Source organism: Aphelocoma coerulescens, chromosome 12, assembly GCF_041296385.1.
Source record: "Aphelocoma coerulescens isolate FSJ_1873_10779 chromosome 12, UR_Acoe_1.0, whole genome shotgun sequence".
NCBI classification, from domain to species: domain Eukaryota; kingdom Metazoa; phylum Chordata; class Aves; order Passeriformes; family Corvidae; genus Aphelocoma; species Aphelocoma coerulescens.
Genome location: NC_091026.1, coordinates 12,786,748 through 12,798,031, shown reverse-complemented (window position 1 = coordinate 12,798,031; position 11,284 = coordinate 12,786,748). Strand labels below are relative to the sequence as shown.

Genomic DNA, 11,284 nt, shown 5'->3' with positions numbered 1-11,284 from the left:
CTGCAGGGACAGCCCTTGCCCTCGTTCACCCCTCGCATGTGGCATGTGGGAAGTGCAGGTGGTGTTTAACCCAAGACAAACACAGAAGCTGCAGATTGTTTTCTTTCAGAGGTGCTACACTTAACATCTGCAGTACTTCGGCAGGAGCAATCTGAAACTGTACACCCACTGTGCTTATCAAGCGGCCAAACCTTTCCTAAGAGAGTTTGTCATGAATTTATCCCTGTGAGAACACTCCTGAAAAGCAGCATGTCCTGGGCACTGCAGAGCCCGACGAGGGATCTTTTGGGGAAACCTTCTCCCAGTGCTGAACTTTCATATCCTGGGAGGGACAGTCCTGCAGCCTCTTTCTTGGTACCAGCGTACCAATGCTCCCCACCACTCTCTGGGGATCAACACACCCAGCGCTGACACATGGAGGGAGGAGGAGGAGGAGAGCAGCTCCTCACTTGCCAGCTTGCTCCTGCCCCAGTGCTGATCACAGTGCAGTGAGTTTGCACCACTGATTATTCATTGCCCAGTCTGGCAGCTTTTTGATGCCACATCTATTATTTTTTTCTTAATTCCTCTTTTTCTGTGTCACGCAGAACCCCCTGGGGGAGCCTGCGAATGAGACTTGATGCAATTTCATTGCACTGCACCAGTTAATTATTTGCTGAGTCAAGACTAAGCTGATGCCCCATTCTCAGCACTTGACACATTCCCTAATGTTAGGTGGGATTTAAAAGCCCATTTCTGCTGTGTGCCACAGTGGATGGGCAAAACCTGGGCCACCACAGGATGCAGAGATGGATATGAGGGCTCTCCACACCAGTGTGTGCCACAAGGAAAGCCCACAGTTCTCCATCTTTTCCATGGTTTCAGGGAGACATCCTGGATGAAATGTTCAGTTCCAGAGAGCAGAAGCATTTCTCACGAGATTTCGTTGTTGGAGGCTCCTGGCCTTGCTGAGGGGTTTTGTTCATTTCCTCTGCAAGCAGCAGAAATGTCTCCATCTCCATAGAGGACTTGGCCTCAGGTCCCTTGAAGCAGAAGGCAAAACTCGTCATGGAACAGGCCTCCCCCAGGGTGTTACAATCCTCATGCCGTGGGCCTGCTCCTGCAGGGGCAGGAAGCAGGGGGACACAGCAGGGACGAGAGCTGTGGCACTCCAGGGCTTGGGGCACTTTGTTATTGAGCTGAGCCAGTTATTGCCAGCAGCTAAACAAACTAATAGGAAGGATATTTCCCCGGAGAGGGAGAAGGTTTTTGATTTAGACTGTGCTGTTTAAGCTCAGACTCTCACCACAGCTAAAATTTCCTTGCGAGAGCAATAATTATCCCAATGCAGAGCCCAGGCATGTGCTTGCTTTTCTGCTCTCCCTGTCTGGAAGGGTTTGGTTTGGAGTCCGTGATTTCCCCTGGTGTTCAGCACCCCCTGCACCTCTTGCCCAGCACTGAGGACCAGAGCTGGGGGGAAGCAAAGAAAAGCTCAGTGCAAAGCTTTATACAGAGATCACCCTCAGGTATTGAACTAATTATCAGGAAGCAGCATTGGTCCCACAGGGGCTCTGCTCCAGCCTTGTGCAAGCTGCAGTCTCAAAGGCAACGCTGTTGCTGCCAGCCCCACATCTCCTCCACCGGTTCTTAGATGGAAATTGCTTTAAAAGCTCCAAGAGAAACCGTTTGGTTCTTCTAAGTGATGAAAATGGAAAAGAAAAAGGAAAGAAGGAATGGGATCACTTTTGTTCTTGGCTGCCACGTAAACAAGGTTCAACGTTGGAAAAAATAGAGAGCCCCTAGTGCTAACTTCAGGAGTGATTTCTTCATTCAGAACCATAATAATAACAACAATAAATGATCAAAAAGAAAACGGCCTAAATCTATATCTCTAGTTAACACAGGAGTCCTTTACAGTTCAGGACTGTTGCTGGATAAATAAATGCTTATTTGGAAAAGGAACCTCCAGCTTCCTGTAAATGAGAGGCAGAGAAGCAGGACTCAGGACCAGCCCACACACATGCAGCACAGCTGGGGGGAAATCCTGACAGATCAGGTTATTCTGGTTTTACCCCAGTTTGGGGAACACCACTCCTGGCTTCACGCCCACCTGTTCCCATTGCAGCACCCCCTGTCAGCCCAATGTGCTGGTTTGGTGAAAGAGCAGAAAGGCTGGTGCCCACCCTGGGAGAGGTTTTCCTCTTCTGACGTGCCAAAAAGGCAAGGTCCAAAGTGAAGAAAATCTCCAAAGGAAAGGCATGAGCTCGTGGCCGCAGCAATGAGTGTTCTCTCCCTCCCGCGGGAGAGCTGCTCCCAACCGCGGCGGCCGCTGTGCGCCGTGGGCTGTGCCCAGCCGCACACCAGGCAGGGAGATAAGGCTCGGGGAGGTGCCATGAGTCACAGAGGGCTGGGCAGGCTGGGCAGCTGCCCCGCCACGCTGCCGAGCACATGGAGCCCCCGCTTCCCGGGATGCGCCAGCGCCCGCACAGCCCGCGCAGAGGGACGGCACGGCCGGGACACTGAGCGGTACGTGGGCTTGTCCCATCCCCGACCGGGGAAATGCGTCTTTTAGAGCAATAATGTGTTCCTGCAGGACTTTTCTTTTGACTTACTGGCAGGTTAGGGGGTTGCATGGGGAAGGTTTTAGTTGTTTTTCCTTTTCGTAGGCTGGAGGTTAAGGAGCAGCCCCATGTGCTGGCATCCTTTCCGTGGGGTGCAGCTGTGCTGGTGTCATGGTCAGAGCTAACGAACTCCCTGTGTCAACGGGGAGCTGCGATGTGCTGGAATCAGCTCTGTGATGTAGGGCCCAGGTCATCACGGCTATGGATGAATTTGCACGGTGTTCACTGTGCAAAATGTGGGGCTCGTCCAAGGTGAAGCTGCTGCTGAGGATATAATCTGTTTTCTCTTGCACTCCTGAAAGAGATGGTGTAAGGGACCAGGTCTGGCTGCCCACACAGTGCCAGCAGGGACAGAATTACTTCCTTTAAAAAACTGATGGTATCATCTGGATTTTTGAGAAACCAGACTAGATGGAAGTGTAGGAGGACACAAGGTACCAAGTGCTTTGTGGTAGAAAGCAGCCAACACTGGTCAACACCCCGGATAACTGTGGGCTTGTGCCGGGGCCAGTTTTGCCATAAGATGCCCTCTCCAGCCATTTGGTGGATGCAGCAGCTGGCAAAGTATTTTTATAAGCAAAGAAATTTATAAGCCCTCTGGCAAACAGCACCCTCCTATTGAGCAACTCAGCAAAGCTCAGTCAGACTGATTCCTTTTGAGAATGAATATGGCACAGTAGCATCCTCCATTCTCCTGTGGTGATAAACCCTGAACACAGAGTTTGTGTGCACCCACCCTGCCAGTCCCTCCTCTGCACCTCTGCATTCAGTTGTGCAGGAAAACCCTGGCTTTTGGACAGGTGACTTGGTGGCTGTGGGCAGCTGGCAGTCACCCTTTATAGTCACATCCCCACTCTGCACCAAAATGATTTTGTTCACAGTCATGGACCTGTTGAGAGAGAGAGGGACATGTGGAGATCAAAAGCAGGGGAAAAGAAAAAAAAAAAAGGAAAAAAAGGCAGAAGTTTGTGGAGAAGTAAAGTTTTCCTGCACCACTGAGGGAGAACTGGAACATTCACCTGGTGCATCCTGGAAAACCTCTCTGGGAGGGCAGGGATCTGTCTGTTCCTCCCAGCAGCAGTAACTCAGCTCCGCCAAGCGGCACCTCAGGCCAGAGCAGGCTTGGGTGGAGCTTTTGCTTTACAACACCATGAGCCTGTTTAGCAATATTTGTCCAAGAACTTTCTTGTTCCTGGAATGTTTTTTTAAGCAAGCAAGTTTCAGGCTTATTAGACAAATAACTCTGTTTAACACCTACCACAATTCCTTCTTCTCTCCCTCTCCTGCCAGCAGCTCTCTGACAGATGCCAGAGCACAGGTGCCTTTTATTCTGGCACAACTCCAGGAAGAAAAGAAAAAATTATCAATGCAAACAATTAAAAAATAATATAATAGAAATCCCAGGACAGGGCTACCCTCTTGTAATGCAATCAGGTTCCAGGAATTTCACCACCCAGGGACTTCACCCAATAAATTTTATCTGGGATTAAAGTGAAGATAAATAGCCCAAATAAATATATGACCTCCCTAAAGCACTGGCATTTATTGGTTTATTTTTCCATTTCTCTTCCTCTGCAATGAAACCAATATGTGCAAAGAAAAAACACAACTTTGGTGAAGGGGAGGACTGTGCAATGGGCCCCAGTGAGGCCAATGTTCACTGTAGCACTGGGGACCAAACAGGGAAGGTTTTGCAAACCCAGTGGAGTTTTGCCCCACTCGCTGTGCTCAAATCACAGTCCAGGTCTGAATCCTCACCAGATCCAGGCTCTGCTCATGGCACTTGTGGGGAAGACAACAAGCTCCCAAACCAATACCAATTTTGATGTCTTCGCAACTTGACACTTGTGAGAACTGGCCCCATTTTCTGTCTCCACCATCGATCAGGCACTGGGATGGGGAGACAGAAATGTGAAGAGGGTCCTTGTGTTTATAAAATTCATGCTGAAAGGAGCAAAAGAGAAGAGCCTGGTGCTGCCCCTCCACAGCCACAGGCAACGTTTGTCCTCCAAAACCTTTAAGCTGTCCTTTTTCAGGTCCGTGTCTCTTTTACCAGCTCAGTGAAATGGGCGTGCTCATGCCAGTTCTGACACAAGCTTTAAAATCCATTTCAGAGTAACTGTGCTGAGGGCTGGGGTGTGGGGAAGGGCTTCAGGCATCACGGACCCCCCTGCCACCTCCCGCAGGGACAGATTCCTGCTCACGGCCAGCCTTCCCCTGAGAGGAATAGCTGCAGAGAGAAGGGAGATGCTGCTGGGGAGCCAGTGTGCTCAGCTGATACACTATCAAAAACACATTGTCGTGGTACACGGGGGGACACAAATACCTCCCAAGGCTTCCTCTAAACTGCAGATGGGCCAGTGTCCCACAGGAAGCTGGTAGCTCCATGCTGGAGCAGCTTTGGCAGACCGTCCTTGCCACAGTGTCACAGCGGGTGTGGGCACGGCAGAGGGGTCTCATGGGGAGAACTGCCAGGCTCCAGAAACATCAGCTGAAACGTCACTGCGGGGCTGCCTAAAAACCCCAGACAGTGATGCTGCAAACCCACCCCTGGGTGCAGGGAAAGCCACGGGGAGCATCTCCTCAGGGCACTGAGGGGGAATGCAGGTCCATCCAGCCCAGGGTCCAAGGCTGCTCCACAGCCATGGTCAATAACAGCAAGCCCTGGGAGGGGACCTGGAGCAGGGCTGGGCAGGAGGAAAAGCTCTTCTCTCCTTCCTCATGACGCAGCAGCCTGAAAGTAACATTCAGCCCAGCCCTGCTACAGCCCATTGCTCCTTATTTACCCTTCAAACAGGAAAAGCGACTCTCAGCACAGCTCTTTTACCAATTTTCTGTCAAACGTTACTAAAGGGCTGCTTTAGTTAACATTAGGCTCATTAACTCTGAGCACCCATCTCACAAGTGACAATTTGCCGTAGGACTCCAGTGTGGTTTCCAGAACAGAGGTTCAACAGACTGCAGCCTTGAATTTCAAAGGTAGGAGTGGTCCCAGCCCCTGGGGGAGCCCAGTGTGTGGGGTGGCAGTGCCTGTTCCATCGGTCAGGGTGGCAGCAGGACAGAGGGAGATAGATGGACTCTCCCAGGCAGAAAATAGTTCATGCTCCAAATTATAACCACACCCTGTTCACGGCGTGAAGACGCTCCAGCATTTGGCCAAGTGGAAATATTTCTGGGTTTAAGCCAGGTGTCCACAAAGCTGGCTGCTCTCCTCAGCACAGTGGTGCTACCCTTTTTCCCTTCTCCTTTGGATTTTCAGGAAGACAAGTTTGTTCCCAGAGATTCCCCTGACTGGGCAAGGCCAGATCACAGCTTGTCCTCAGACTGCATTTTGCAGTCCCTAATATTTGAAATCTACTTTGCATCATCCCAGAAGGAAATGCAGCAAAGCTGTGATTGAAAGTGTCCACCTCATTGCTATCAGCAGAACAGAAAAGCCTGGCCCATTACCAAGAACAGGGCATGAACCAGGAGCACATGGGGTAGCAGACACAGGGAAGGGTTCTGAGGCTCCAGAAGGAAGCGAGCTCAGTCAGTGCAGCTTGCTCCAGGACTTAATCAGGGTGGGACCAAGCACATGTGCATGATAAGTATTTGTACATCTTTGATGACGTCCTTGCTATTGCAAATATGACTAAACATAGCAATTACCTTCTAATCTAGAATCTGCCTGGCTTTGGTGGGTTACAGGCACTCTTTAAGGCATTGCCTTCTTTCCTCAGGGTGACCTGTGACCGTCAGCCTCTCCCAGCTGTGCTCTCTCTGCCCACCACCATGCGGGTAACAGGTAAGGAAGGACACATATTTAGTTTTCTCTGTCTGTTTTTCTACAGTTCTTTATGCCTCTTTATGCCAGTTCTTTATTTACACGATGCCTTCCAAGCCCAGCAACCCTGCCCTTCCCCTGCCAGGGACATGGGAAAGGGCCTTTGTATAAGCATCAGGTTTTTACAAGATTTGTGTAGGTTTCAGCCTGTTGTATTTTTCCCAGTGAAACCTTCTGTGACTGTGAAGAGATGGCTATTGAGGCATTCCTGGTTCCATAAGAGCCATTCAGCTGCAATAAAAGTACATTTTTCTACTCTCTTTCCATGCAGGACTGGAACGTTTTGCTCTGATGAGCGCTGCTTTAAAGCCAAATGCCAATCACAGTTGGATCAGCAGCTGCTCGGCTGTAGCAAGTGACTAATTGGGGGATAGCAGCCTTCCCAGCACTGGGAACATAAGAAATATTTGGATTTACATAGCTTTCTGAGTAATTATCAGATTTACTTTAACATAGAGAGAAATATGAATAGTGTCTCCCAGTAGAGCAGTAATGCCTATCTGAGCATCACCACAAACTCTAGAGATGGCAATTATGAGATCAGAATCCATTTGGAGGGTGAGGGATTGTTAGCAGCCTTCCCACACCATGCAAGCACTGGCTGTCACCCTGTGCCTGGTAACCTTGGGACACACGGATCAAATCCCAAGAAACCAGAGGGATGCTCCAGTGCCTGTCCAGGGCTGCGGCTGCTGCTCTCACCCAGCTCCTCTCCCACACCTGGCAGCTGTGATCCGGTACGTGGCGCTGCTCATCACCCTGCTGGGCACGTGGTTCATCATGCAGACCTACTTCCACCGCAGCTGGAGAGCCATCAGCCTGCGGAGCTGGCTCGGTGAGGCACCACCGGGCTCCAGAGGGATGCAGAGGGAGGGCACGAGGGTTTCCATTGCGAGCCAGCCCCCAGGGCTGGATATTACTGCCCTGACCACTCGTGGTTGCATTCTCTGGCTGAGGCTTTAGCCACCAGTTCTGACCACTAGGGCAGGGAGGGGACAGCATGGTGGGAAGCTGCTCTGGGGTGGGTGGATCCAGGGATGCCTGCAACCATGGGAAGCAGTTTTGGAGAGTTGGTGCCTGAACAGCTGCTTCTGGCTTGGGGAAGAGCCAGCAGCTCCCCAGGGTGTCTAATCCTCCTGCTTGCTACCCACAGGTGCCACGAACAAGCCCAGCAGTGAGTATTGCTCTCGACTTCATCTCCATCACACAGCTCCACTCCAGGGTTCACAGGGATGGTGGAAGCGTGAGAGCTGCCTTCAAGAGCCCCTTCCCTGAGGCAAAAATCCCACTCTCCCAAATGTGGGGGGTTTTGCTACTGCACACAGCAACAGGCTCTTTGGTGGGTCCCTGTCTTGGCCAAGAATGGGGAAACTCTGGACAGAAAAGCCCCAAGGGGCTTGCCTTGGACACCAGCTCCAACTGCTCCTGGTACACACCCGTCTGTCACACCTGGAGCAGCACCTGGCCTTGGCACCATAAACCTCAAATAAGCAACTGGTCCCAGCCCCAGGACAAGCCTCCTTCATGCAAGAAGTTGGTCCAAGTGTTGCCCCCTTAGTGGGCTACTGTATCCTAGTGCCAGCGCCGCTCAACCCCTCAGGGACATGGCCAGTGTCTCCCCGTGGGGCCAAAGCCATGACTTTCAGCTCCACTCCTCCCTCACAGGTGAGAAGCTGCCCCGGCACAAGTGTGGGAACCAGAAGAGCTGCCCCCAGAATTATTTTGCCTTCAAGATCATCAGTGGTGCTGCAAATGTGGTGGGACCCTCGATCTGCTTTGAAGACTTGGTGTAAGCAGCACATGGCAGGGACAAGGCAGCCGTGGCTGAGCTTGAAGGCCTGGCCTTCAAGAAGGCAAGTTTGGCCTGTGCCAAACACATCAATGGCCATCACAGTGTATTTGTGGTTAAAAAAAATTTTAAATAGATTTCTTTGCTACCACCTCTGGGTATTTTGCCATCTGCAGCCACTTCACCCCACCACAGTTTCACTGGCATCAGCATCTCTGGGGCATCCCTGCACTCACTGGTGATCTCTGCTTTCCTTTTCAGCCTCATGAGCAGCGTGAAAAACAACATTGGCAGAGGCCTGAACATTGCACTGGTGAATGGTGAGTTGGGCAGGCAATGATCCCCTTCTCCCCACAGCCAGGGGTCCTTCCATCCCCAGGAGAGCATGGGCCACTGGAGACCCCCTCCCAGGCACTGTGGCTGAGCCAAAGCACATCCGTCTGGTGCTGCATGGGGAGCACAGCCACAATTATGGTTGCAAGCATTGCCAGTAAGAAGGGAAGAAACCCACCTGGGTCATGCACAACCAGCTCCACGAACTCCTCCAAGCAACACAGTCACCATTGCAGCAGATAAAACACACTGAGGGAAGAGCAAAGCATTTTGCAAGGAACCCCAGGCTCATGGCCAGGCAAAGCCTAGAGCCACCCCAGTGCAAACTCACTGTGCTCTGTTCTCAATTTTAACTTTTCAGGAACAACTGGGCAGCTCCTGAAAACCGACTCATTCGACATGTACTCCGGAGGTAAGCACAGTCACTCTGCTCCTTGGTGGTTCCCAGCCAGGGCTCACACCAGCACTGCTGGCTGCTGGCTACTTCCATTGCTTCTCTGTCATGTATTTAATGATAAAGTCAAGTGGACTTTGACCAGACTTGCCAGCCTGGGTGGTAAAAGCCCAGCTTTTCCTGAGACCATCAAGCCTGGAGTCCTCCGAATGCTTCCACATCCAAGACTGGCTTCTCACTCCTTTTATATGCATGTAATAGCCTGGAAAACATGATTTCACTAACCTGAATAAACCAAGGCACTTGAGACTTGAGAAAGTTACTTTCTAAGATCAGGTAGTTACACTAATCCTGATACTTTGCAACCTGTAACTCAGTTTTTGAATGCTGGGGGTGGTTGAGCAGCAGCTTGTTCCCCCGCCCTTCGCAGCAGGATAAATGAAGGAGCTCAGGGACACGTGGCCCCCTCAATCACCCTTTATACTGCTTGTGCTGGCAACCTATTTTTGGTAACTCTGGAGTTTTAAGGAGAATCACCAATATTATGAGATTTCCAGCCAAGTTCGCGAGCGAGATGCTCAGTGGGAGAGGCAGTGGGAAGAAGGCAGCAGTCAGCTCATGAGCCACTAGATGGGGCCTTGGATTCAGGCATCCCACAGATGCGGGATGAGGAAAAATTCCCCAATATAGCCAGAGGCATGCCGGCAGGGAAGGTAGCTCTGCGGCCGAGCATTTCTTGTGTTGGGAAGTAAATTCACACAACTAGATTTCAGAGTTAGCAAGCAAAGTTTAGGAGGAATTTCCCCCCTGCAGTCACACCAAAAGAAGGACATCAGTCCTGGGCACTGCAGGAGAGCTCAGGTGGGAACATGGGATGGGGAATGCATCATTTGGGAGCCCACTCTTCCCCAGACCCATGGCCCCAAATCCTGGCTAGCACCAGCACAGTCAGGTTATTTCCCACCAACCCAGAGGAGGCTCCCCCAGCTACCATGCAGAAGTACCTGCTAAATCCCTTTTTCTCTCCCTAATGCTCTTGTCTCCCAGACATTACCAAGCTGCAAACCTTCCTCCAAGGGATCAAGCGTGGCACCCTTGTGCTGACAGCAAGCTACGATGATGCTGCCACAAAGTGAGTTTGCCCATGGAAGCAACGCTAGGCTCCCCAAAAATACACAGCTGGGGGAGCTGGACATGCTGCTGCCACCAACAGAGAGGATAAAAGAGGGGATACCCACCTGGCATCACATTGACACCTTCTTACCCTCTTTCAGGATGAATGACAAAGTACAGGCATATTTCACGGAGCTGGGCAGCAGCCACGTGGGCAAGCTGGGCTTCCGGGACAACTGGGTCTTCCTGGGAGCAAAAGGGCTGATGAACAAGAGCCCCTTTGAAAAGGTATATGGCCCTCCCCTGCCACGAGCTCTGCAGGCTCCATCCTCTTCAGGGCACCTCCCGAGCTACATCTTGCCTACCTCTCTGCAGAAGACAAGGACCAGTGACATTATCCCCCACGTCAAACCGAGCTGCAACTTTTGCCACATTGCAAACTTGCGCCATTCCAACCTCCTCACTCATCTTCTCTCTCTCTTTTTTCCTGCAGCACATTAAAAATGATAAAGAGACAAATAAGTACGACGGCTGGCCTGAGCTGTTGGAGATGGAGGGCTGTGCCCCCAGGAAGATGGACTAGCATCAAGCTCCAGCCTGCCATGGAGGGCAGCTTCACCAGTCACACAGGGACACCAGCCCCATCATGGGCTCTCCACTGCCAGGTCACAGAGTCCAGCAGCTGCTGCCTGCTCATGGGAACAGGCTGTTTCACAGCAGGAACTGTGCAGGGCTTGGAGAAGAGCTGTACAAGTGCCTGCAGAGCCTGAGCAAACACATGGCCAGATTGCAGCCAAGCCATCCTCATCTATGGGACAATTTGGGGTATTTTATTTTTCTGCCTTTAAACTAAAAACTTTGTAGAAGTTTTGTAAATTTCTTAACCGTGATTTCTAATTATAAAACACTACCTTCTCACTTCCATTTTCAAGCATAATCCACTTTCCCCCACAGGCACAGCATGCCAGGTCCTCTGCCACCAGTTGAGCATCACCATCACCCATCCCACAGCCCTGCACACAAGCTTCTCCTCCCCACATGGCACAGGGTAAAGCCATCCCTGGGGATGCTCAGACTTTGGTGGTTTCCCCCTGGAGCTCTTGCCAATGTCCCACAGGCTCCTACAGCCACAATAAGGCCAGAAGTCCACAGGGATATCATGCAGCAATGTAGGTTAATACCTGCAGACCAAAGTATCATTATCCAAGCTAAATCCTCTGTGACACATC

General features: G+C 51.3%; 1 protein-coding gene across 2 annotated transcripts; it reads left to right on the top strand.

The window, feature by feature from the left end:
• The first annotated feature begins 2,395 nt into the window (after nt 1–2,395).
• Nucleotides 2,396–10,931, top strand: FAM3D (FAM3 metabolism regulating signaling molecule D). 2 transcript variants are annotated; one of them, XM_069028267.1, is made up of 11 exons: nt 2,396–2,505; nt 5,522–5,579; nt 6,323–6,387; nt 7,154–7,261; nt 7,580–7,600; nt 8,092–8,215; nt 8,477–8,535; nt 8,910–8,960; nt 9,990–10,074; nt 10,217–10,343; nt 10,549–10,931. In XM_069028267.1, exons 3-11 carry the CDS (start codon nt 6,375–6,377, stop codon nt 10,636–10,638), a joined length of 678 nt encoding a protein of 225 aa, XP_068884368.1. In that variant the 5' UTR covers nt 2,396–2,505; nt 5,522–5,579; nt 6,323–6,374; the 3' UTR covers nt 10,639–10,931. The 2 variants fall into 2 exon arrangements, with proteins under 2 accessions (XP_068884368.1, XP_068884369.1); XM_069028268.1 differs by lacking the exon at nt 5,522–5,579.
• Nucleotides 10,932–11,284: the final 353 nt, after the last annotated feature.